The sequence below is a fragment of the Meles meles genome, chromosome 19 (genome assembly GCF_922984935.1).
Source record: "Meles meles chromosome 19, mMelMel3.1 paternal haplotype, whole genome shotgun sequence".
Classification (NCBI taxonomy): domain Eukaryota; kingdom Metazoa; phylum Chordata; class Mammalia; order Carnivora; family Mustelidae; genus Meles; species Meles meles.
The window spans coordinates 18,716,609-18,743,991 of record NC_060084.1 but is presented as its reverse complement, the minus strand read 5'-3'; the positions used below and the strand labels follow the sequence as shown (position 1 = coordinate 18,743,991).

General features: G+C 38.5%; 1 protein-coding gene across 6 annotated transcripts in view; it reads right to left on the bottom strand.

The window, feature by feature from the left end:
* The window catches only part of TERB1 (telomere repeat binding bouquet formation protein 1), a 44,930-nt gene continuing 17,547 nt past the window's right edge, over positions 1-27,383 (bottom strand). For 4 of the 6 annotated variants that reach the window (XM_045986884.1, XM_045986882.1, XM_045986887.1 and 1 more), the window contains exons 10-19: positions 24,504-24,656; positions 23,732-23,863; positions 22,802-22,927; positions 21,564-21,721; positions 13,415-13,764; positions 11,929-11,993; positions 11,540-11,635; positions 5,080-5,229; positions 4,712-4,777; positions 1-329 (exon numbers count right to left, since the gene is read on the bottom strand). In XM_045986884.1, coding sequence (XP_045842840.1) covers positions 142-329; positions 4,712-4,777; positions 5,080-5,229; positions 11,540-11,635; positions 11,929-11,993; positions 13,415-13,764; positions 21,564-21,721; positions 22,802-22,927; positions 23,732-23,863; positions 24,504-24,656 — 1,484 coding nt within the window. In that variant the 3' untranslated portion in view covers positions 1-141. Of the gene's footprint in view, positions 330-668; positions 707-4,711; positions 4,778-5,079; positions 5,230-11,539; positions 11,636-11,928; positions 11,994-13,414; positions 13,765-21,563; positions 21,722-22,801; positions 22,928-23,731; positions 23,864-24,503; positions 24,657-27,383 lie in introns of all 6 variants that reach the window. The other 2 variants (XM_045986886.1, XM_045986885.1) reach the window with 2 other exon arrangements.

The following is a 27,383-nucleotide window of genomic DNA, read 5'->3' as shown; positions in this document are numbered from 1 at the left end:
AGAGCCCGATGCGGGGCTCGATCCCAGGACCCTGGGATCATGACCTGAGCTGAAGGCAGAGGCTTTAACCCACTGAGCCACCCAGGAGCCCCAAGACATTGTATTTTAAGCGTTGAAACTAAAAACTGGTAAGTATTCCAATCAAGGAGCTGCACACTTGGGACGTTTGGTCAGCTTGTGGTATTTGTGAGCAAGGTCCACAGCCTTCCGTCCTTGCTGAAAGGGGAAAGACCACAAAATTAAATTCCAGTGATTTCCCATTTTCTTAACTCCATTGAAAAGGTAATTTATTTCTTCTTCAGTAAAGTTTTTACGAATTCTTCTTTTTTCTGTAATTAACAAGAATTGTAGAATATATTAGTACTTGCTGAAAAAATGGATCTTCTTGAGACCCAAATAAGTGCTTAACTTTATTGTATGGATATGAACTATATAGTGAGAAAGCTTCAGGCCTGCACTACTCATCACAGAGAAATGCTGGCCAATTTAAAAAACTGAGTGCCTACTATGAAGCTAGGCCTTATCATTCTGAATTCTTCAACAACTGTAACTTAATCCTATTGTAATAATACTTGCAACATCTTTCAATCAAGAAACACAAGAATTTATAAACATTTGATTGTTAAGTCTCTCAACGTTCCTGTGAGGACAATTAACAAACAGCTTACCTATCTTATAGATACAGTCTTCCCAAAGGGCTCCATTACTTCAAGAACAAAAAAGAATATCAACACTTGTTACTTTAATTAACAGCCTTAATAAATATTTTTTTTTTTTTTTAAAGATTTTATTTATTTATTTGATAGAAATCACAAGAGAGGCAGGCAGAGAGAGAGGAAGGGAAGCAGGCTCTCCACCGAGCAGAGAGCCCGATGCGGGACTCGATCCCAGGACCCTGAGATCATGACCTGAGCCGAAGGCAGCAAAATAAGGGTCTTTCGAAATTCATTTTAAAAAGCACATTCACGGGGCGCCTGGGTGGCTCAGTGGGTTAAAGCCTCTGCCTTTCGCTCAGGTCATGATCCCAGGGTCCTGGGATCGAGCCCCGCATCGGGCTCTCTGCTTGGCGGGGAGCCTGCTTCCTCCTCTCTCTCTCTCTGCCTGCCTCTCTGCCTACTTGTGATCTCTATCTGTCAAATAAATAAATAAAATCTTAAAAAAAAAAAAAAGCACATTCACTACCTATATGGGTGCTCAGCTTGATGAAAACTCGAAATAGAGGGGCTACTGGGTGGCTCAGTTGGTTAAGGCCTCTGCCTTCAGCTCAGGTCATGATCCCAGGGTCCTGGGATTGAGCCCCGCATTGCATCAGGCTCTCTGCTCAGTGGGGAGCCTGCTTCCTCCTCTCTCTCTGCCTGCCTCTCTGCCTACTTGTGATCTCTGTCTGTCAAATAAATAAATAAATATTTTTAAAAAAAAAACCTTAATAAATAAACTCAAAAAATAGGTGGTTCAGGGGGAAGGAAGTTTTCAACTATCTGGCTTTTAGGGATACTTTCTACAAAAAAAAGGAATAAACAGTTGGTGTTTATAAATATCTTCTGGTGATGATTACCAGGAAATGGTTTTCTTTGAAGTTTTTTCATTCATTGCTAATTCATGTTATCATTGTAGATAGATGCTGATAAGGTAGACTTTTTTTTGTATTTCCACTTAAGGTTGCTGCTACTTGAAACAGCTGTGTTGGGACAACCTTAGAAAATCTTGCCCTTGCAGGTCAAGACTGTTAGCTATTTATCTACCTCTCCTAGGACAGGAGCCATAGTTTAGATATTTTAAAACAGAAACTAAAATCTTACCAACAGAAGGCTGAGAAATCAATAAAGGTAATGTCTGGTTATTACTTAATGGTATTACTTAGAATGCAAGATCCATGCAGGTAAGAATTTTTGTCTGTTTTGGTCACCACTGTATCCCAATGCCTAAAACAGTGTCTGACACATAGAAGAGGATCAATAAATATTTGTTGAAAGAAAGAACTTATTGATAAACAAGTGCTTCAAAACTTATCAATGGGGGCACCTGGGTGGCTCAGTTGGTTAAGCGTCTTGTCTTTGGCTCAGGTCATGATCCCAGGGATCCAGCCCCACATCTCCTTCTCCCTTTGCCATTCCCCCTGCTTGTGTTCTCTTTCTCTCTCTCTCTCTCAAATAAATAAATAAAATCTTAAAAAACAAACAAACAAAAAAACTTATCAATGAAGTTACTCCTTACTTTTGGGTCTACTGAAAAACTGTTGTTTTCTAAGAAATACATGATTTCAACTTCACTTGCTAAATGATTTGAACTCATAATCAGGACTGGACAGGTCATTATAACATTCAGGATATGAGCATCCGGAAGTTGTTCACAGTCAGTTTCCACTTTTCTAATCAAGCTGACATCTCTCTGACTCCTACATATGTGCCCAATTCCTCAAAGGTTACTGCAGCAGAATACAGAATACAGCAGTCTAGAAGGAGGAAGCAGCTCTACCCCACAGGGCTCCCTTCTGTGGCTTCTTTAGCGTTCCTCTTATATTGATCAGGTGCTAGGAAGAGTAGGGGAAAGGAGGAAAGAAGGCTCAGTTCTAGAGACCCTTATTTTTCAAACCCTCTCAAGATACCAGTCCATTCTGGGGGCGCCTGGGTGGCTCAGTGCGTTAAGCCTCTGCCTTCAGCTCGGGTCGTGATCCCAGGGTCCTGGGATTGAGCCCCGCATTGCATCAGGCTCTCTGCTCAGCGGGGAGCCTGCTTCCTCCTCTCTCTCTGCCTGCCTCTCTGCCTACTTGTGATCTCTGTCTGTCAAATAAATAAATAAAATCTTAAAAAAAAAAAAAAAGTACCAGTCCATTCTGAACGAGAGCCTAGGCTCTTAAAATGCTTAGATGTTGCAATGGTCTATTCTTAAAAGGATGGTTTAAAATTTGGATGTAATCTACAACCAAACAAATGATCATAAATGTCTCTCAAAAAGAAAGGGAAATCAAGTGGGTGGGAAATGGCAACATATCCAAAATTCCTAGCCTGCTTGAGAAAGAGGTATAAGACCAATCTATACCATACGTCCTCAAGATCCCTTTCTAAATTCTAAAAAAAGCAGGCCAAATTATTAACTATTTGCTTTAAGTTAAAGAATTTTAACTTACAAAAAAGATGTAATTATTTATGAGCTAGACATCACTTAACATCTGTAAGGATCCCTCTGTAAAATCAATGTATAACCCTAATTATGTACATTTCATGAGGCTCCACAAATGAGTTTACTATGTAAAATGATTATAGGATATAATTTTAGTTGAGATATATTTGCTTTTAAGTCATGTTGTTGAAAAAAATCCATTATTAATTTGATGCCAACTCCTTGTCAAAACCAATTTTTCTAAGTGCAACATGTTTCTATGGAAAAGCAACCATTTCTAACAGTTCCTATAGGAAATATTTCTTCAAAAAGTGGGCTGCCCTACAGGAGTACTGTACCTAATTTTAATTTGCATGCAGAACTTTAAACTTAGAAAAAGACCCAGACATAAAAAGTAAATTTGAGGGGCACCTGGCTGGCTCAGTCTGATAGAGCATGTGACTCTTGATTTTGGGGTTTTGCGTTGGAGCCCCATGTTGGATGTAGAGATAACTTAAAAAAATAAAAATCTTTTTTTTTAAAAGATTTTATTTATTTGTCAGGGAGTGAGAGAGAACGCACAAGCGGTGGGTGAGGGGCAGCAGGCAGAGGGAGAAGCAGGGTCCCAGCAGGGAGCCTGATGTGGGGCTTGATCCCAGGGCCCTGAGACTATGACCTGAGGTGAAGGCAGATACTCTACCGACTGAGCCACTCAGGTGCCCCCCAACCAACAAAAAAAAATCTAAAAAAGTAAATCTGAAACTTCTTTTAAGGCTTTGGAAGTGAAAATGGTAAATAAAAGTATATGGTAAAACGTTCCCATATGTATCAAGTCTAAATATCTTTGTAGTAAATAACAGAGTAACACTATAGATATTACTAAATTCCAGGTTATTTTGACAAGTAAGGTTATTCAACTGCTTATTCTTACTCTGCTTCCATATGAAGATAATAAAATGATAACATTCTTTAAGTCTCCATAATAAATTTGAAATGGTGATAAACCTGAAACATTAACCTGTAGTTATATAAAAATTCTCATGAATTAACTCATCATTTAAGAAGTATTTTGATTTTTAAGCAGGGCTCTTTTTGTCTCTTCAGTTCTGATGGTGTGAAGTGCTTTAGTTATGAACCAAAACCTTCTGCAAAATCTCTCTGAAGCATTTATTCATAGGAGAATAATTTTGTTCTTAAAATAGAAATGTGATCCAGAGGATAGACTAGGAGCTTATAAAGAAAGACAGGCTTGCATTTGAATGCAAGCTCTGTCATTTGCCAATTTCTTGTACCTTAAAGTGGGAATAAAATAAAACCTACCTTACAATATTACAAGAATTAAAGGAAATGTCTATAAAACACATAACATACAGTAAGTGCTTAATAAATGTTAGTTTCCTCTTGCATCTTCCCCCGCTGGCAAGAAATGAGTGACAAAGCAACATGAGGAAGGAAAGTGAGAAGCCTCCTCTTAGCAACTATGGCCCTCACCAGAGCCAAGGGTTATCATTTAAGAACCACTGACGATGGGAATGAGAACAATCCTTCAGCTGTCCTCTTTTTCTCAGAACTATATGCAATTTAGGTTTATTTAAAAATTAAATATATTCACTTATTTCTCCAGAGGCAGTAGATTCATGACTGAGTTGTCGTCTTCTACGTGGGGTCAGCAGAATTTCTGAAAAATACAGAAGACATTAAGGATACTTACAGTATCAATCTGAGTAAGGGCACATCAATTCCATTAGTATGGTATTCCCCCTACCCTTCTAATGGGAATCCTTAGATGGATTAGGAAGAATTTTTAAACCACCAGAGACTAAATCTGTTCCCTGGGTATATCTTAAAACACTGGTTTCTCAGAGACATTTTCTTTTCAACATTATTTTGCCCTCTAGCTTTTTAATATAGTTAATGTTCTAGATCACAGTTCAGAAGGTATAGTCATAATTACGGTTTCAAAGCTGCTGAATTAATTACTTTTGTTACAGATAAGTGATTTCCTTAGTTCACTTTTATATCTGTCTTCAGCTTCCACAATGGCTTTATGACGATCACATTGGTATGGGCAAGAGTGCAAGAGCTTGCTAAAATTTCGGCTATTCAGGGATTTTCCTACTGCTATGCAACCTAAAAGAAAACAAATTAAAATGATACATGGAGATTACAAAATAAATAATAACAAAAATCTGTGAAAGCAAATATCTTTATATAGTAACTGAAGTGAAATCAGGAACTTAATTATAAATATGTCAAGAAGCTCAGTCACAGGGGCGCCTGGGTGGCTCAGTGGGTTAAGCCTCTGCCTTCGGCTCAGGTCATGATCTCAGGGTCCTAGGATCGAGCCCCACATCGGTCTCTCTGCTCAGCAGGGAGCCTGCTTCCCCCTCTCTCTCTACTTGCCTCTCTATCTACTTGTGATCTCTCTATATATATCAAATAAATAAAATCTTAAAAAAAAAAAAAGAAGCTCAGTCACAGGAGAGATTAAAGACAACAGATATAATACAGTGAAGTAAGTGTTACAATAGAGGTGTGAACAGTTAGAGTGATATATAAAAGGACCACCTAGCTTGGTTAGGTTCTGAGCAGGAGTCACTATTAGGAAAGAAAACCAAAAGAAGTAGCCTTTTCCCCAGTTGTCTTTTTCCCCCCAATGTTTTATTATGGAAAATTTCAAACACAAAAGAATAAGGGGAAAAAAAAGAATAAGGGGGAAAGTATAATGAACTTCCACATTTCCATCATTCACCTTTAATAATTATTAAGTCACGATCAGTCATATTTTGCCTTCAACCCACTTACTCTGCTCTGTCCTCTATGTATACACTGGATTATGGAGCCTGGAACTGGCATTTAAGTATCATTTCATCTGTAAATATTTCATATGTGTCCCTAACAGAGAAGGGCTCCTTTTTCCAAATACACAAAACCATTATCAAGCCTAAAAAAATTATGCCTAATATAATCTAGTATCTAGTCAGGGTTCAAATTTCCCCATCATTTCAAAACTTTTTTTTTTTTTAAGATTTTATGTATTTATTTGACAGAGAGAGACACAGAAAGAGAGGGAATATAAGCAGGGGGAGCGGGAGAGGGAGAAGCAGGCTCCCCGCTGAGGGCCTCGATCCCATGACCCCGGGATCATGACCTGAGCCTAAGACAGCTACTTAATGACTGAGCAACCCAGGCGCCCTTAAAACTTTCTTTTTACAGTTTGTTTAAACTGTGATCCAAAGAAGGTCCTTCATTACATTCAGTTGAAATGTCTCTTGAGTTTCTTTAACTCTATCAATTTTCCTCTCTTCCTCCTTATCATTTACTTGATATAGACACTGTATATAGTGTCATTTGTACTTGGAGCTACTCAAAGTCTAGGTTTTATTGATTTTATCCTAGTTAGATGTTTTAAAACGTTCCTGGGTGTCTGATAAACTAGTAATTAGATCTGAACGACTGCTAATATTCAGATTCAACTGGGCTTTTTAAAAGATTTTATTTTTAAAGATTTTATTTATCTGAGAGAGAGCCAATAAGTGAAGGAATACGAGTGGGGGGCAGGATAGAGGGAGAGGGACAAGCAGACTCTCTGCTGAGCAAGGATCCCAATGCAGGGCTCAATCCCAAGACTCTGAGATCATGACCTGAGCCAAAGGTAGACGTTAAACTAACTAAACCAGGTGGTTTTTTATTTTAGAGAGAGAGAGAGAGGGAGGGAGCAGGGGGAGGGGTCAGGGGAGAGAATCTCCAAGCAGACTCCAGCCAAGCACAGAGGCTGATACAGAGCTTGATCCCATGATCTTGAGATCATGACCCAAGCAGAAACCAAGAGTCAGATGCTCAACCGACTGAGCCACCCAGGCACTCAGATTCAACTGTTTTTAGTAGAGCTCCTCATAGGCAGTCTTGAGGACTTCTTACTTAATCATATTAAGAGGTACATAAAGTCTCTCTCTCTTCTTTGAATGCTGAGATTTACCAGTAGGTTCAGGTGATGTTAGCCACTTCCATCCATTATAAAGTTTCCCATCTGCCAGTCACCTAATGGCCCACTCCTAAAGGGCTAGAAATTAGTCAGGCAGAAAGCTGGCTAGGATGAGGACATTACAAATACAATGAACGTGTGCAAAAGCACAAAAAAGTGAAAAAGCATAGCATGTTCAGATAATTATACGTACTTTGGTGTGGCTGGAGAGAAAAGTGGGAGGACAGTTGAAACTAGTGAAGGTTGCAGGGGGCCATATAAGAATGGTCTTGAAAGCCATACCAAGTATATCTATCTTCAAGTCGGTGGGGAGGAGCTAATGGATATTTATTAAGCAGGGAAATGACTTTCATTTGTCTCATAGAAAGCTTAGGTGAAGATAAGAGGATCAGTTAAGGGGTTACTTCAATAGTCCAGAATATAAATGAGGGGATTCTGAAAAAGGACATTTACAGGGAGAATGTAGAGATTTCTGACGTAAAAATTGGTGAATGATGAGCTGTTAGGGTAAGGGAAAAACTTAGGATAATTCTTAAGTACTTTGACAGTTGATTGAATGACAAAGTTTGGAATAAGCATGGCAATTTTCTGGCAGACTTAAAGAGAACAAATATGCAATAAAATTTAACAAGTGGAAGCAGAACAAAATTCCACAAAAATTTAAAAGCCAGGCAGAGAGTTTGAGTCCATGAGTTACAAAGAAGCACTGAGGGTTCTTTAGCTTGATGACTTGATAAAAAGCACGTGTTAGAGAAGTTAACAGCAACATGCACATTATAGTTGGGGGTTGGTGAGACTTGAAACTGCAAGACTGCTAGAAAGTTGGTGTAACTGAGGCATGAAGCAAAAAGGGCCCATGTGGGAATGAAAGAAAGAACCAAATCTGACAGACTAGAAATAGGAGATGTAAAGACAAAAAAAAAAAAAAAAGTTTATAGATGACTGAAATCTGGGAGGTCAAAAGAATAGCAACAACAAGAAATGGAGTGGCTGGAGGGAAGGCAATTTAAGAGGGAAGTGCCTCTTAGAGGTGCCTGGGTGGCTCAGTGGGTTAAAGCCTCTGCCTTCAGCTCAGGTCATGATCTCAGGGTCCTGGGATCAAGCCCCACATCAGGTTCTCTGCTCTGCGGGGAGCCTGCTTCCTCCTCTCTCTCTCTGCCTGTTTCTCTGCCTACTTGTGATCTCTGTTTGTCAAATAAATAAATAAAATCTTATAAAAAAAGATTTAAAAAATCAAGCTTAAAGTAAAAATAAGATACTGAATAATGTCCTGGATACAGCTGGAAATGGAGGAATGAAGCTATAACTGGTTCAAGGTAGAAGCCAAGTATAGAGACAAAGATTTGAAAATCAGTAAAATGATAGCTGATGCCACAGAAGTAAATGTTGCAATGGTGCTGAGAAAGTGCTACAGAGTATGTCTTGGGGGAAATAATGGTAGAAATTTGGCAAAAAGAGAGAGATAAAATAATGAAGGTGATAAAATGGAGTGGTTTTTAGACTTTCTGAGGTAAGGATTGAGATCTATTCATCTTTGATACTCATGCCTGCCATGGAAGAAACACTCCCTAAGTATCCATGAAATGAATGAATCATCATTGAAGAAAGAAGAGAAAACCATCTCAAACAAAGTAAGGGATGAAAGGGAGTTAATGGTGATAGAGCACCCACTCTACCCCCTGACATACATCAGATCAGAAGTTCCTAAACTTTCCCAGTTCATGGCATCCTTAAGTTCTTGGTGATTTTTTTACGGCACCCCTGGGTCAAAAGAAATACTGATTTGCCTGTTAAGTCCAAAACAATTTAATAATTATTTATGTTCTAATAACTTAGTAGGCATTTGAAAAAATAATATACCTAAATTGAAAATAATAGGGGCACCTGGGCAGTTAAGTTCACTGGGTGTCTGACTCTTGATTTTGGCTCAGGTCAGAATCTTAGGGTCATGGGGTCAAACCCTGAGCTGTGCTCCATACACAGTGCAGAGTGTTCTTGTCCCTCTCCTTTGCTCCTCCCCCTCTCGCAGGTGCTCTCTTTCCTCTCTCAAATAAATAAGGAAGTAAAATTAGGGGTGCCTGGGTGACTCAGTCGGTTAAGCATCTACCTTCTGCTCAGGTCATGATCCCAGGGTCCTGGGATCCAGGCCCATGTCAGGCTCCCTGAGTCTGCTTGTTCTTCTCTGACTTCCCCCACCCCAATCATGCTTGCTCACACTCTCTCAAATAAATAAAATCTTTTTTTTTTTAAGTTAAAGAAAAGAAAATAATATTTAGATTTCATTCTTATTAACCACAATTATTCCTAATGGGATATGTGCAGCTAATAGGTACAGCACAACTTCTCAAACCTTGGAATCTGACCCTGCCACCCTCATTTCCTGTTCCCTGTTATTTTCATGTGGTGCTTGCTTTTTATCACAACCATTGAAAGCCCAACTCCACAAAGACATCATCACGGGGAATGTAGTGCAATCTAATGCTGAAACTGTAAATGACTTTGAGCTAGTAGTGCCTGTGGTTATCCAAAAGATGTTAGCTAGTTTGCGTTTCACTTAAAATTTAAAGTATTGTGTAGTGCCCTTTTGAGTTCACCGCATACCTCCAGGGAGCACAGGTGGATGTGCTGGGAAGTGTGTCTTTAAACTACTGAGAGGAGAGGACTTCAGGGAATGGCAGTCAACAGTGCAGAAATACCATAAAGGATAAGAATTTTTTATTTTATTTTTTTATTTTTATTTTTTAAGATTTTATTTACTTATTTGACAGAGATCACAAGTAGGCAGAGGGGGCAGGCAGAGAGAGAGGAGGGGAAGCAGGCTCCGTGCTGAGCAGAGAGCCCAATGCGGGGGTCAATCCCAGGACCCTGAGACCATGACCTGGGCTGAAGGCAGAGGCTTTAACCCACTCAGCCACCCAGGTGCCCCAAGGATAAGAATTTTTTTTTTAAATTTATTTGACAGAGAGAGATCACAAGTAGGCAGAGAGGCAGGCAGAGAGAGGGGGAAAGCAGGCTCCCCGCTGAGCAGGGAGCCCGATGGGTGGCTCGATCCCAGGACCCTGAGATCATGACCCGAGCTGAAGGCAGAGGCCTAACCCACTGAGCCACCCAGGTACCCCAGGATAAGAATTTTTTTTTAAAAGTCTTTGGTTTTGGCACAAAAAAAGAGACTTCCAGAAATCTTTAGCATTTAAGTTTAGTAGAATGGCACTAAAAGAAGCCAAAGAGCAGGGAGTTAAGAAGGGAATTAATATAATGAAAGAGAAAGAAGAAAGAGCAGGTATCTGATAATGATGGAAGAAAGAATAGATGAATACTCAAAGAGACAGCAAGTCACATCACGTATTTAATATTCTCTCCTCCTTTTTTAAAAATTTTTAATTTTTTTAAAGATTTTTTTTTAATTTGACAGAGAGAGAGATCACAAGTCGACAGAGCAGCAGGCAGAGAGGGGGAAGCAGGCTCCCTGCTGAGCAGAGCCGATGAAGGGGCTCGATCCCAGGATCCTGAGATCATGACCTGAGCCGAAGGCAGAAGCTTAAACCACTGAGCCACCCAGGCGCCCTATCCCCTCCTCTTTTTAAAGTTTTTATTTACTTAAGTAATCTCTACACACAACATGAGGCTCAAATCTACAACCCTGAGATTAAGAGTCTCATGCTCCTCCAAATGAGCCAGCCAGGTGCCCTTAGATTTTTCTTTTTTAGATGAAGAGAAATGAACATAGTTTAAGGTGGGCCTAAAGGAGTTAATTAATATAAAGGTAATGAAAAGAAATATTTCACAAGTATTACAGTGGGGAGGAAAAGAGATGGGATTCCGAGTATAGCTAGATAGAGCTAATTTTAGGGTCATAGAGACAAACTCTATATCCAAGACTAAAGAACAGTGTTATTTCAAGCCTAATATAGACTAGCCTCAATTTTGCCCATAGAACAGAGTGTGACACCAAAAAAAGAAATATCAGGGTATGGAGGAGGAGGGGCTGGGTTAAGCATTGTGGCACATTTACAGGGGCCTTGCAGAAAAAATAAAATAATGGAGCATGGAACACTAGGAACATATATACATTAAATAGAGACATAAAAATAGATATTGTTTAAGACTTAATGTCTTATGTTTAGAGCATTATCCAGAATACATACCTATTGGCTCTCTGAGAATATAAAAAACGTTTACCTAACTCGGAAAAGTTAAACTTGTAGATGTTATTCTGACAAAAATATAATAATAATAAAGTATTATAGTATTAGCTATGGTGATTCATATAAACAAATGCTGGAAGCACAGGCAAATGCAGATAAGTATTGCTCTGAATGTTTTATGATGTTCCAGATCGTTATTTTTCCAAAGGAAATAAAGTTTAAATCACACTGGCAGAACTACTACAAATCCTAGTTGACTAATATCATACAAAGTTTAATTGCAAAATAACTGTAATTAAAGAATATTTACCTGAGCATCTGTACTTTAACATTTTGGAATGATTGTCACTTGCTAGAAAACTGATGACTTCTTTATTTATTATATCTGAACATAATGTAAATGGATCTGAAAAAAAAACTGCAACATGTAAGATTCTTCTTATTAATGAAAAGGACCTGATATTTACACAATATATTAATTCTCAAGATTCTCATAAACTTTAGCACAGTACTACATATCCAGTCACCCTGGTAGATAAACAAAAAGGTACCTGTTATCAGAGGCACTTACACCAGAAAGAGAGTCAAAGGTGTGGCTTATATGCTAGAGGGTAAATATATCAATGTATGTTTTTATCTGTATTAGTCACCTAAATATGTTTTCTTAAAAACTCAAAGAAGAAATATTTTTAAACATACCTGTTACTGATAACTGCTGCTTTCTATTTTTGACAATGGGAACTGGATGTTTAAAAACAGGGTCACTAAAAGAAAATAGACACCAAATATTTAAAAGTAAACATACTGTTTGGTGTGTGGACAAATGTTTCTGTAGGCAGTGGTGCAATTCTGGGTATTTGGCAGGCAGAAGGAGATGGAACCAGGGTCTACCAAAGTCTATCAAATTCTGCCAAAGTAGTGTTTGTAATGGTTATAGCCTCCTTTCCAAAAATGGCATTAAATAAGACTCTGGGGAACCTTGGTGGCTTAGTTGGTTGAGCATTTGCCTTGGCTCGGGTCATGATCCCAGAGTCCAGGGATCGAACTCCATGTCGGGATCAAGCATCATGTACAGCTCCCTGCTTGGTGGGGAGTCTGCTTCTCCCTCTGCCCTTCACCCTGCTTGTGCTCACTTGCTCTCAAATAAATAAATAAAATCTTAAAAAAAAAATAAATAAAACACAAGACACCAAAGGGCAATACCACTGATGCCAGAAGAAACATGGGAAAAAAGTTTTGCAAGAGGAAAACATGGGGCACTTGGCTGGCTCTGTCAGAAGAGCATGAGACTCTTGATCTCAAGGTCATGGGTTCAAGCCCTGAGTTGGGTATAGAGATTAATGAAATAAATACATAAACTTAAAAAAGGAAAGAGGAAAACAGGAAAGAATGAGGAAGTGAGGGGAGGAGGAGAGAACAGAATCAGAAAGCAATAAGGCTGGCCCAAGAACATATCTCAATGCTTTCCAATTCCACATTCCTGAGAAATCAATTTAAAACTGACATCAAGAACAGTTTTGCAAAGGAAAAAAAGGGGTGGTGATGATGTAATCCATCTCCCTAATATCCTGTTCACCCTGCAACCTTCCCAGAATATAGCAGCACCCTCTTCAGTTTCCTACCTGGCACAGTAACCTTTAGAGGAGAGAACACAAGTAAGGTTTTAAGAAATGCGACAATCCCAGATCTGAACCCATAAGCCACCAGAGGGAGAAGGGACATCAGCTAGAGGTGAGGTGCAAGGAACAAGTGAAAAGGTAGGCCTAAACCAGATTTTTAGTACATACTACTCCCTTTTATCAAATTAAATTTAGAAACTGGTTTTTGCTACATTGTTAATGGATTACCAATGTGCACATTGTTAATGCAGGTATAAGGTTTCAGGTTAAGTTTTCTGAATATCCTTTTTAAAATTCAAATCTGACGTTACTCAATTTAAAATCCTCAGTGGCTTCCGTGTCCTATGAGGGAAGAACAAAAATCCTGAGTGTGACATTCAAGGCCCTAGATGAACTGGCCTATACCTTCCCATCCAAACTCCATTCTCAACATTTCCATTCAGACTCCTCCCAAGACCATATTTTATCATTTCTGTATCCAAGGGTTTAACAGTGTGGCACATAGTACTGCACAAAAAAATACTTGAATAAATACATAAAAGTTAGAAACAATTATTAAACTATACCTTGATCGAGAAACAGAATTCCTTTTTTCAAAAGTTGTTCCTTCATGTAGATTTTGATTATAGTTTGAACTGGCTTTACATAAAGTCTTATTTTGCCCGCTCTCCCTATAACAAGCAGTAACTGGATTTGTACTCTTTAACAGAGTCTTCATTTGGTGATCATTTGTACATGCTGTAGACAGAACTCCATGGGACTGGTAACTCTGAAGCTTTCTAGACTGGCTTTTGTCTTTATCTTCTGCTGTAGGACCTCTGCCAATACTATCTGCATGGAGGTGTTTCAATGTATTTTGAATATTTATGTTCATAGATGAAACGTTATGCTTATCTTTTTCTCTTTGTAGTTTTTCCTATAATGTAAAAATGACAAGTAAAGAATCTCAAAATAATCCATTTGCTTTATAATCCAATTTACACTCTCTTTAAATAATGTAGGAAAAGTTCATGACTGCCAATAGAATATACTAGTAAAAGGAACTATTTACATTAGAAGAAAAGGGAATATATTTAATAAATGATCTGGAGACAACTGGGTAGTCATCTGGGGAAAAAAATAAATTGGATCCCTATCTCAGAATTTACACAAAAATAAAGTCAAAATGAGCTAAATATTGTTATATAAAAAATGCAATGATTGTTTTAAAAGAAAACAGTATTTTAACACTATTAAGGGGAAGAAGACTTTTCCAAATATCACAAAGAATAAAAAAAAATCATAAAAGAAAAAACGAAAATATTGTTTCAAAATTCTGCTACAGACCAAGAACAATGTGGGTGGGGGAGGAACTCAGAAGAAAAAAGGGCCAGAAGCCAAATGATATTCAACACATATACAAAGAATATATATGTTATGTCTTGGGGTATGATTTTTCTATTAACATTTATAAAAAGCTGCTACAATGAAATATGAAAAAGATTAATGATAGTGTAGAAAAATAGGAAAAGGAGATGAACAGTTAACAGGAAAGGAAATATAAATAGCTCTTAAACATATGAAAAAATGCTCCATACCATTTGGATTAAGACAAATAAAACCACACTGAGACAGCATTCATTTAGGACACTGGCAAAGATCAAAAGGGCACAGGGAAACAGTCTTATACATTTACGGGTGGGAGTATAAATTGTACAACCTCTATGAAGAAATAATTTGACAGTATCTTTTATAGTAAAACCTGTGCATATCTTCCCAAAAAATCCTATAGGTATACTCTTGTAACGGTAAGCACACCTGACTTTTATGTGAAAGTACTCAGGTGAACGCAAAATGTTAATGTTATTAACTGCAACACTGTTTGTAATTTGGAAAAGTTGGTAATAATGCTCATAAGAGAGAGCTACCATATCCACCAAAAAACTATTCTGTGACTGTAAATAAAGAATAAAGCAGGTGCCTGGCAGGCTCAGTTGGTAGAACATGTCACTCTTGATCTCAGGGTCATGAGTTCAAAACCCACATTGGGCATTGAGCCTACTTAAAAAGAAAACTTTTTTTTTGTTAGGGGCGCCTGTGTGCCTCAGTCATTTGGGCATCCGACTCTGGATTTCAGCTCTCTTGGTTATCTCCGGGTTCTCAGACTGAGCCCTGGGTAGGCCCCACACTCAGCAAGGAATCTGTTTGGAATTCTCTCTCCCTCTCCTTCTGCCCCACCCCTGAAACTTTCTCTTTCTCTAAAAGAGTAATTCTTTAAAAAAAAGTTTTTTTAAGATTTTTATTTATTAGAGAGAGAGACCACAAGTAGGCAGAGAGGCAGGCAGAGGGGGAGAGAGAAGCAGGCTCCCTGCTAAGCAGAGAGCCTGATGTAGGGCTCGATCCCAGGACCCTGAGATCACGACCCAAGCCAAAGGCAGAAGCTTAACCCACTGAGCCACCCAGGCACCCCTTTAAAAAATTTTTAAGGGATTTTATTTATTTGAGAGAGAGCAAGAATGAGAGAGAGCACAGGCACAGGCACACACATAACCTAGGAGTGGAGGAGCAGAAGGAGAGGGAAAATCAGGCTCTCCACTGAGCAGGGAGATCAATAAGCAGCTCAATCCCAGGACGCTGGAATCATGACCTGAGTCAAAGGCAGATGCTTAATGGACTGAGCCACCCAGGTGCCATTAAAAAAATTTTTTTTAAATAAAGAGAGATAAGTAAATAGGCAAACCAACAAATAAAGAGGGCTTCCGGTAAAGATGATGAATTTAACAACACTATTTATTTTTGGTCCTTCCAAGAAAACCAATTAAAGAACAGTTTTCAAAAAGGCATAAACCCACAAGGACAAGGAGAAATGAAAGAAGAAATAAAGGCAACGTAAGTTTGGAAATTGGAGAGCAGGTAGGTGAATGATAACCTACTTAGCAGTCTTGATAAAGCTGAAATCAAAGCTGACCCTCAGAAAAGCTAAGAAACTACCTAGGATGGGCTGCCAAACTCTCAAAAGGCTTGGGAATTGGAGGTGTTCGAACCTCTAGAAGATGGGATGAAGATGGGGCTAAAAATAGGAAGACTAGATGAAAGTCTGTTTAAGAAACAGTTGGATTGGGACGCCTGGGTGGCTCAGTTGGTTAAGCAGCTGCCTTCGGTTCAGGTCATGATCCTAGCGTCCTGGGATCGAGTCCCATATCGGGCTCCTTGCTCGGCAGGGAGCCTGCTTCTCCCTCTGCTTCTGCCTACCTCTTTGCCTACTTGTGATCTTTCTCTGTCTCTCTCTCTGACAAATAAATAAATAAAATCTTTTTTTTTTTAAATAAATAAAATCTTAAAAAAAAAAAGAAACAGTTGGATTACAGGGATGCCTGGGTAGCTCAGTCGGTTGAGTGTCCAACTCTGGATCTCAGCTCAGGTCTTGATCTCAGGATTTTTAGTTCAGACCCAGCACTGGGCTCCAGGCTGGGTGTGGAGTCTACTTAAAAAAAAAAAGTAGCTGCCTTATTAGATCTCGACCCCCCCCCCCCATATATATACACTTAACAAGCAATTGACTGACACCAGAAGGTCCCCTCCCTCCCCAGGTGAAAGGGGAAGTTTGAATTTCTGGAAGGGATAAAACAGAGTTTCTACACTGGAGGACACCAAACAAAGCTGAAAGCAGAATACTAAAGAAACATATCTAAGCAAATATTCACACACTGAATACTAAGACCCACAAGCTCTCTTCTCCCATTTTGATTCCAGAAAAATGGTTGACAATCTCCAGGCAGGAGATTAGACATTGGAGGTTCTGCCTCAAAATGACCTGACTAAACCTATGAATATCGATCATTGACAAATTTTCAGAAAGACTTTCAGTATCTGACTCTTAAATATGAGTAGCAACCAAAGACCACCAGAAATATGAAGAAAGCTAGAGACCAAGGAAGGAAGGAAGGAAGGGAAGAGAGGGAGGGAAAGAGAGGGAGGGACGGAAAGAAAAGGAGGGAAAAAGAGGGACAGAAAGCAAGCAAGCAAGCAAACAGGCAAGGGAGCTCTAAGGAAAAAGATGGGTTAGGAAGAAAAAAAATTTTTTTAAAGATTTATTTGAGAGGGAGGGAGAGAGAGAGTGAGACACAGAATGCTCACATGAGCAGGGGGAGGGGCAGAGGGAGAGGGAGACAGTCTCGCTGTGGAGCATGGAGCCTGATGTGGTGGTTGATCCCAGGACCCCATGATCATGACCTGAGCCCAAATCAGAAGTGGGATGTTCAAGTGAATGAGCCACCCAGGTGCCCTAGAAGAAAAAAAAAAAGTAATGAAAATTAACACTGAGGGGCATCTGGGTGGCTCAGTTGGTTAAGTGGCCTACCCTTAGTTTTGATGCCGGTCATCATCTCAGGATTTTGGGATTGAGCCCTGTGTCATCGGGCTCTGGGCTCAATGGGGAGTCTGCTTCTCTACCTCTCTCCCTCTCTTCCTCTGCTCATGCTCTCTCTCTTTCAAATAAATAAATAAAAACTTTTTTTTTTAATTTTTTTTTAAATTTATTTGACAGAGAGAGATCACAAGTAGGCAGAGAGGCAGGCAGAGAGAGTGAGAGGGAAGCAGGCTCCCCGCTGAGCAGAGAGCCCGATGCGGGACTCGATCCCAGGACCCTGAGATCACGACCCGGGCCGAAGGCAGCGGCCCAAACCACTGAGCCACCCAGGCCCCCCAATAAATAAAAACTTTTAAAAAAGAAAATTATCATTGATATATTTAAGAATGCCAATGATGTCTTAAGTCCATGAAATAAGAGTAAGATCATTTAAATGGAGTGAAAAAAGAGGCTTTGGTAACTACAAATATGATAGCAGAAGTGAAAAACATATTTGTTTAAAAAGTAAATATGAGAACACTTCCTTAAATGTAGAAAAAAGAGGATGACATGGACTCCAAGAAAGAGGAAATCAAAGTAGGAAGGATAAAAAGAGCATCTGTGAGATGATGGTAAAGGAGTATCCCAGGCTAACAGTAATGGTTGTATACTTGGCCTACAGGATGTACTAGTTATTGCTCCTCAACATCCATCCCAAGTTTCCTTGCCCTACATTGCAAAACTGAAACTAGACTCGATGGACTGCTATTCTACAGCTAGCACTGATGTTAATCTCTGTTAATAGCAAGTACTGGAAGAACAATACAAGACTGCCAGAGGAAGAAGAGACTTTTTCTCCTTTTGGTGTTCTGTTTGAGTGGTGGTAAGTAAAAGTAGATGCACTATGAGAGAGGTCCATCATTTTAAGGTATAATTGTCCAGTGATTCCACTCCTAGGTATTTACCCAAGAGAAATGAAAATGTAAATCTCACAAAAAGAAATGCAACCCAATGTTCAGAGCAACATTATTCACAATGGCCAAGATCTAGAAGCAATCCAAATAACCATCAAGTGGTGAATCAAAGTTGTAGTACATCCATACTATGGAATATTCAATCTGCCATACAAATGAGCAAATATTGAAAAAACAACATTGATGGATCTCAAATACATTACACATTAAGTAAAAGAATTCAAACACAAAAGATTATATAACATATAATTCTGGGACACCTGGGTGGCTCAGTCGTTAGGCATCTGCCTTCAGCTCAGGTCATGATCCCAGGGTCCTGGGATCCAAGCCTGCACTGGGTTCCCTGATCAGCTGGAGGCCTGCTTCTCCCTCTCTCTCTCCCCCTGCTTGTGTTCCCTCTCTAGCTGTGTATCTCTCTGTCAAATAAATAAATAAGATCTTTTTTAAAAAGGGCGCCTGGGTGACTCGGTTAAGCAACTGCCTTCAGCTCAGGTCATGACCCTGGAGTCCTGGGATCGAGTCCCACATTGGGCTCCTAGCTCTATGAGGAGTCTGCTTCTCTCTCTGAGCTTCTCCCCTCTCATGCTCTCTCTCTCTCTCAAATAAATAAATAAAGTCTTTTAAAAAAATAAAAAATTCATAATTCCATTCATGTGAAATTATAGAAAAAGAGAACTGATCAATGACTGCCTGGCCCTGAAGACAGGGAATAGGACTGTCTACAAAAGGACACAAGGAAATATTTTATGAAAATATTCTAAAAATTACTGTAGTTATGCATAACTGTAAATATACTAAACACTACTGAACTGCATACTTTATTTTTTTAAATATTTTATTTACTTATTTGACAGAGATCACAAGCAGGCAGAGAGAGAGAGAGAGGAGGAAGCAGGATCCCCGCTGAGCAGAGACTGATGTGGGGCTCGATCCCAGGACCCTGAGATTATGACCTGAGCAGAAGGCAGAGGCTTAACCCACTGAGCCACCCAGGCACCCTGAACTGCATACTTTAAATGGGCAAAATGAACTATAAATTCAAAGTGAACTGTATCTCAATAAAGCTTTTTAAAAAAAGAATTAAATACTGATATAAACATGTATAAACCTTGCAAATACTATGCTAGAGAAAGGAAACCAGTCACAAAAGCCCACATGTTATATGATTCAATTTATATAAGAAGTCCAGAATAGGCAACTAAGAGTAGTTTGGTGGTTGCCTAGGCTGGGGAGGTGCGGAGAATGGATGGAAGAAATAGAAACACTGACTGCTAAAAGGCATGGGATTTCTTTTTGGGGTGATAAAAATATTCTAAGATTCGTTGTGGTAATGGTTGCACAATTCTATGAGTATACTAAAAACCAATGAAATGTATACTTTAAACAGGTCAATGGAATTGAATGTGATTTACATCTCAGTAAAGCTGTTACATATATATATGTAGCAGGATGTTTATTCTAGAGTTGTCTGCACTGGTCACAGATTGAATATAATCTTAATGTCCCTTAACAAAAGACTAGTTAAATAAAATTATAATCATCTATAATAATGAATATTAGACATTTAAAAGGATGAAATTACTATACTGTCATACTAAGCTGAGAACTATACTTTTATTTTTATAAATGTATGCACAGGGGCGCCTGGGTAGCTCAGTCAGTTGAGCGTCCAACTCTTGACCTCAGCTCAGGTCTTGATCTCAGGGTAATGGGTTCAAGCCTTGTGTTGGGCTCCACACTGGGGATGGAGCCTACTTAAGAAATAAATAAAATAAGTAAAAATAAAAATAGGGGTGTCTGGGTGGCTCAGTCAGTTAGGCATCTGCCTTCAGCTTGGGTCATGATCCCAGGATCCTGGGATTGAGCCCCTCGTCGGGCTCCGTGTTCAGCAGGGAGCCTGCTTCTCCTTCTCCTTCTGCCTACCACTCTGCCTACTTGTGCTCTATCTCTTTGTCAAGTAAATAAATTTTTTAAAATATTCAAAAAATAAAAACAAAAATGCATGCACATACAGAGACACTAAGTGTATATACACAGAAAAAATACTGAAACATACATATACATGTACATATACATATATGTAAAGAGAGGAATTAATACCTCTCCTTCCCTTCTCTAACTCTTATTATACAAACCTTAGATCTCTATCTACAAGGTCTCTTATTTTTCAGTCATCATTTCCACTTTTTATTTTTTTTTAAAGATTTTATTTACTTATTTGACAGAGAGAGAGTACACAAGTAGGCAGAGCAGTAGGCGGAGGGAGGAGAAGCGGGCTCTCCAGTGAGCAAGGAGATTGATGTGGGACTCAATCCCAGTACCGTGGGATCATGACCTGAGTGGAAGGCAGCTCCTTGACTAAGCCACCCAGATGCCCCCATTTCCACCTTTTAAAAATGTTTTTTCCCCCTTGTTCAAAGATGGCTTCTCAAGTATCAACTGAATTTTAAATTTGAAACCATTAAAATCTGGTGGCAGTCAGTTAAGCATCATACTCTTGATTTTGGCTCAGGTCATGATCTCTGAGTCGTGGAACTGAGCCCTGTGTCAGGCTCCATGCTCAGCAGGGAATCTGCTTGAGCTTCTCCCTCTCCTTCTGCCCTTCCCCCCACTCACAACTTCACTCTGTCTTTTACTAGAATAAATCTTTTTTTAAGATTTTTTAAAAAAATTTTATTTATTTGCGGCACCTGGGTGGCACAGTGGGTTAAAGCCTCTGCCTTCGGCTCAGGTCATGATCTCAGGGTACTGGGATCGAGCCCCGCATCAGGCTCTCCACTCGGCGGGGAGCCTGCTTCCTCCTCTCTCTCTGCCTGCCTCTCTGCCTACTTGTGATCTCTCTCTCTCTCTCTGTGTCAAATAAATAAAAATTTTTTTTAAAGATTTTATTTATTTATTTGGCACAGAGAGAGAGAGATCACAAGCAGGCAGAGAGGCAGGCAGAGAGAGAGGGAAAAGCAGGCTCCCTGCTGAGCAGAGAGTCCGATGCAGAGCTTGATCCCAGGACCCTGAGATCATGACTTGAGCCAAAGGCAGAGACTTAACCCACTGAGCCACCCAGGTGCCCCAATCTTTTTTTAACATTTTTTTTTAAAAAAGACTTTTATTTATTTGACAGGGAAAGACACAGTGAGAGAGGGAACACAAGCAGGGGAAGTGAGAGAGGGAGAAGGAGGCCTCCTGCTGATTAGAGAACCCAATGCAGGGCTGGATCCCAGGACCCTGGGATCATAACCTGAGCTGAAGGCAGATACTTAACGACTTAGCCACCCAGAAGCCCCTAGAATAAATCTTTTTAAAAAACACATTAAAATATAAAAAATAATTTAGCAAGAAAAATTTTTTACCCTCCAACCTCTACTATAGAAAAATACTTGAAAAAAGTTTTATATTCTTTGAAACAAAAAAGCCAACCTCATTTCTTTCTCTTTCAAGCTGTTCTATTCTGTGTAGAATTTCCTTTGCTTTCTTCCAGTACTCTTCAAGATTCTTCTCTTCCATATTTATGTCTTTTAATTGTTCTTCATTTTCATCAAAAGAATATTCTCCTAGACTTAGAGATATTTTCTCAGCTTTGTAATATGGGAAAAAATAGTGAATTTATTCATTACTAGAAATGGTTTTTTTTTGACACTTTAAATGTAATTCTAACACTTTAAATAAGGACTACCTCATACCCCACACCCACCTCTCTAAATTTTGCCCATGTAGACTATCTTAACTCTCTAGGTGGTACTGAAAATAAACAGAAAGCAAGTGCATGGCAGAAGTCCAAGCCCCAGTCATAAATGAGACTATACTCATCAGAGCTATAAGAGAAAGAACATCATGAAAATATGTTATGTCGGGTACATAAACATCCCCAGGTATGTGGATACTGGTTTTAGGTTTGGGGTTTTTTTTTAACAGTTTTCATAAAGCAGCTCCTTCTTTTAATCTTTTAAGTTTTCTTTTTATATACCACAGCAGCAATTTTTCTTTCACAAAGACCAATTCAATGGCCATCATTTCTTCAATGCATGTTGCCTCCTATCATAGGGTCTTTGTGCCTCACTGTTGCTTATGGCTGACCTAGTTAACACTATACATTCAGTTCTCAGCTCAACAATCATTTCCTCCGAAGCCTTTCCTGCTCCAAGTCTAGGTCACAATCCTTTGTTATATGCTAAGATCTATGCTCCATCCACTCCTAACCCTTCAGTTAATATAGAACAATTCATTCATTTTTGAGATTATTCAAGGACTATTTACCTAGTTAAATGAAGATCTATGAGTGCAGACTGTTGTTTCTAATCACTGTATCCCTAAAACCTAGCACAGTGCCTGGCAAATAATAGGCACTCAAACATTTTTTTAAGTAAATAAACAAATGTACTTTGTATTATAATTTAACCTTAAGTCACCTGTAGGCCTCAAATTTAATTCCTACAACTGAATTGTCCATATTGCATAAAATAAGTGAATTATCTATACTGTTGCTCTCTTCCAGATAGGGTTAAAGGCTGAAATACTCTTGTTGTCATGTCCAAATTATATACTCCGCTTTTCAAATTAAGAAGAGCCTTGGAGCCTAAAGGGTTGGGATCATCAAAGCAGATATAAATTTCCCTTCATAAACTTCAGGATTTTTTTTTAAGTAACAATAAACTTACTAATTTTTTTACAGTTGTGAAGCACAAAAGTGGCAGCTTTGTTTAGTTCCTCATTCTGCGATTCAGTTAAGGCTTGTATCATGAGTGGAAGCCCATTGTTTTTAAATAGATCATACTGGTTCTCCTCTGGAAAACATCAAAAATCAAAGTAAAAAATAGTTATGGTTATTTTTTCATGAACTATCTGCATAAGGTCATAATTCTTCTCTGTGATAATTATGAACATAATTATCACAGTTAAAATCTTAAGAGAGTAAAAAAAATAATTTCAAAAGCATTTTCCATTTAGAAAATTATCTTCTGACATAAAAATACCTATTTCATAAGTGATGATGTTTGAAATATAGCCACAGAGTAGCAATACTTAATGAGAGTAAAAAAATAGCCCACACCTGGTTTTAAAAAAGGTATAGTTGAAAACAAAAAGAGATATAGTTTTCAGATTAAGCCTCAATAAAAAATAAATAAAAATTTAAAACTTAGAATAAATCCAGAGCACCTGGGTGACTCAGTTTGTTAAGCATCTAACTCTTGATTTGGGCTCAGGTCATGATCTCAGGATTCTGAGACAGAGACCCACATCGGGCTCCATGCTCGGCATGGAGCCTGCATAAGATTCTCTCTCCTCCTCCTCCCTATCCTCCCCCTCTTAAAAAAAGAGAGAGAAAGGAGAGGAGGAACACAAGGAAAAATCTATTCCAATTTCATTGGTGAAAGATGTTGAGGGGCTGAGGGCCTAAACCGGACCTAGACAGAAAGGGATAAGGAAGGTTATGGATGAAGAAGGATGAGGAGCAAAATGACAGGTTTGGGCCTGAGTGACTTAGAGAAAGGCAGTATTTTCAAGCCTCCCATATGAAAATAAGGGGGGGAAAAGTGGATTTCCACTCCACTGTTTTAATAATCACACTAAATAAATTCAATACTAACCACAATCCTCTGTGCAATGACCAAGAGTAAGTATGATGCTAAATTTTTCTCCTGAATCCAGACTTTCATGAAGCAGTAATGTCAGAAGTTTTGAAACAATCTGATACTTGGATAGTATTACTCCGAAAGTAGCTATCAGTAAAAAATAGGGGGGAAAAAAAGTATAAACTTAAAACTATATATATGCTATTTGTCAGATCTTATCCTGGGAGAACAATAGCATGCCAATATAATATCTAATATTCCCATCTCATCTATATGCATATCTATGTGTAAATATAAATAAGTGTATTGTAATAAGATAATGGCTCATATAGCCCTCTTAATACCTAGTTATGGCTGGGTGACTAAGACCTCATACTTATCAGAAAGAGGTATACCTTAATTCTTTATACAATTTTTAAATATCTATAAATTGGGTTTTTAAATTGGGTTTTCCATTGCTTATGTTTCCAAGATGTCCCTTCATTTCTCACTTAAAGCTTTTCATTTAATACTGCTCTCTCAGTGAAACAAAAGTTTAGAAATGACAGAATCTTATCTTGTTCTATCATTAGACTTGAAGTCAGAAGACTTTAATTTGAACCCTTAGGGAAGTCATAATCTCCACATGAAAACAAGAAGTTGGACTAGATAATTTTTAAGGTTCCCTCCTGCTGTGAGACACAGGAAGTCCAGCCTACATTTGTGTTCAGCCTATCATTTCCACACTCACCATGCTGAATTCAAACAAAACTCAACTGTAGAAAAATTACTAAGCATGTTCACTCACGATTATCAGCAATACACGCATCCACTGTCTTTGTCACCACGACTGCAAGCTTAGCACTGGAAAGAGTCTTGTGTGAATCTGATTCCAGTTGCACAAGAACTTGAGACAATACATCCAGTCCACCCACGGATATAAAGTATTTCTGAACATATGCTTAAGGAATAAAGCAGCAAAACTATTAATACCTCAAACAAGTGTATGGTTCCATTCAATTAATTTGCACTAAATATGACATTGACATGACTTTTTCAAATACTAAAAATCCCCAAATTAAAGAATGAAAAATCCAATCTTTACCTTTGCATATAATCATAAAATGGGTCATTTACTTCGGTAAGAAACAAACTTTTATACCGAAAAAGTACATATACAGTACAGTGTTTCCTGTGTGTTAGATATGTTTTTTGTTTCATTTAGCAAGAACTAGTCTATTTTGCAAGAATGACATTAGTAAACTCAAAGTCCTTCAATAGAGCTATGAAGAATAGCTTCATTCATTTAGTTTGATATAGCATTAGCAAGCTGCCTATTTTCTGAATTCCAACATAACTCATTCCTTAGATTGCTTGAATCTACAAAGGGCAAAGTAATTATTCCAAAGGAACACATATTTTCTCCATCTTGTTTAAGCCTATTTCTTTTACTTCTTAGAATATAAAATTATAACATATTATTGAGAGACATAACAACTATTCCAAGCAAAGTCTCAGTGAAAAATGAAAAATACATTTTTTAAGAAGTTTGAAGTGTCTTGTTTTGCTGTTGAAAATGGTTCTGATGGGAGAGTATTGCATGGGTCTGTGCATTCAATAGTCCTCATAGCCCCTATACAAGCAGTAGGTTTATAACAAATGAATACATGGATTAGTGATTATAATTCTGCCACAAATCTTCCCAGTCTACCCTAGTATCACAAATTAAGCCAAGATTATTTTTTTAAAGATTTTATTTATTTATTTGAGAAAGCACAAAAGAAAGAGTACAAGTGGGATGAGGGACAGAGGGAGAAGAAGGCTCTCTGCCGAGCAGGGAGCCTGATGCAGAACTTGATCATGACCTAAGCCAAAGGCAGACACTTAACCAACTTAGCCACCCAGGCACCCTGAGCCAAGATGATTTAGATGAAAAAATTACTTTTTACACTGTTTGATAAAACATAAAGATCTTAATCTAAAATAAACCATCAAGTTCAGGGACACCTGGGTGGTGTGGCAGGTTAAGCCTCTGACTACTGATTTCAGCTCAGGTAATGATAGGGTTGTGAGATCAAGCCCTGTGTCGGGCTCCAGGCTCAGTGCAGAGTCTGCTTAGGATTCTCTCTCTTTCCCCTCTGCCTTTCCTACTTGTACTCTCTCTTTCAATTAAATAAATAAATATTTTAAAAATATGTATTTTAAAAAAACATCAAGTTCAGAATTTTCTACTCCTGGGAAAGGAAATGTTAGGAAATGTTACTGAAGGATAAGCAAACATTTTCAATATTATGGAGACTCCACAACAGGTTGCTTTTCTGTGAAGTATTTTCATTAAAAAAAAAAAAACCAAACTCCTGAAAAAAGAAGTATCTTTAAATGCTTAGATAAAAATGGCACTGTGTTACCACAGTTTCTGATAATAGCCTATGTAATAAAAATTCAGGCTTATAAGCATAAGAACATCTGTGTACACTGTACACTGAATATTGCAGATTTTATCTAACTGATATTTCATACCAGTTTGCTAAGAGTAATGAAGTCCTAAAATTATTACTATTTCAAGCTGACTTTTAAAGAAAAAGGAAATGTCAAAGCATCATGGAAAGAGAATCCAATTTTTGGAATTATAAAGATATGTTCCTTTCCATGAGAAACATGACTATTTGCTTTAAATATGTGAATAAAGGTACACACAAACAATGTGTGAGAAAGTTCTAGTTGCTCCACATCCTCATCAACATTTAATATTACCAGCCTTTCTGATTTTAGGCATGGCATGAGTGTGTAGTGGTATTCTTGGGGTTTTAGTTTGGTTTTCTCTGATGACTAACGATTTTTTTTTTAAAGATTTTATTTATTTATTTGACAGAGATCACAAGTAGGCAGAGAGGCAGGCAGAGAGAGAAGGGGAAGCAGGCCCTCCACTGAGCAGAGAGCCTGATGCGGGGCTCGATCCCAGGACCCTGAGATCATGACCTGAGCCGAAGGCAGGGGCTTAACCCACTGAGCCACCCAGGTGCCCCATGACTAACGATTCTGAGCATGTTTTCAAAAATTTTTTCATTGCTTATTCACAATTTAATATTCACATCATCTTTGGTGAAGTATTTGTCCAAATCTTGCTCATTTCTTTAATCATTAGATTGTTTTTTGTCCTACCAATTTGTAGGAGTTCTCTATATATTTTATAATACTGTATATTCTTTTTCCTTTTCAATCTCTATGCCTTTTATTTTCTTGACTTATTTCATCGGCTTAAACACCCAGTAAAATTTTTAAGTAGTGGGAGTGGCCATCCTTGTTTTTTTCCAGTCTTGGGGCTGGGGGGGGGGCACATTAAGTCTTTCACCATTGAATATGTTAGCTGTGTTTTGTAGAGACCCTCTACCACATTAAGAAGTTCTATCTAGGGGCGCCTGGGTGGCTCAGTGGATTAAGCCGCTGCCTTCGGCTCAGGTCATGATCTCGGGGTCCTGGGATCGAGTCCCGCATCGGGCTCTCTGCTCGGCGGGGAGCCTGCTTCCCTCTCTCTCTCTCTGCCTGCCTCTCTGCCTACTTGTGATCTCTCTCTGTCAAGTGGATAAATAAAATCTTTAAAAAAAAAAAAAAAAAGAAGTTCTATCTATTCCTAGTTTACCAAAAGCTTTTGTCACAAATATATGTTGAACTATGTGAAAAGATTTCT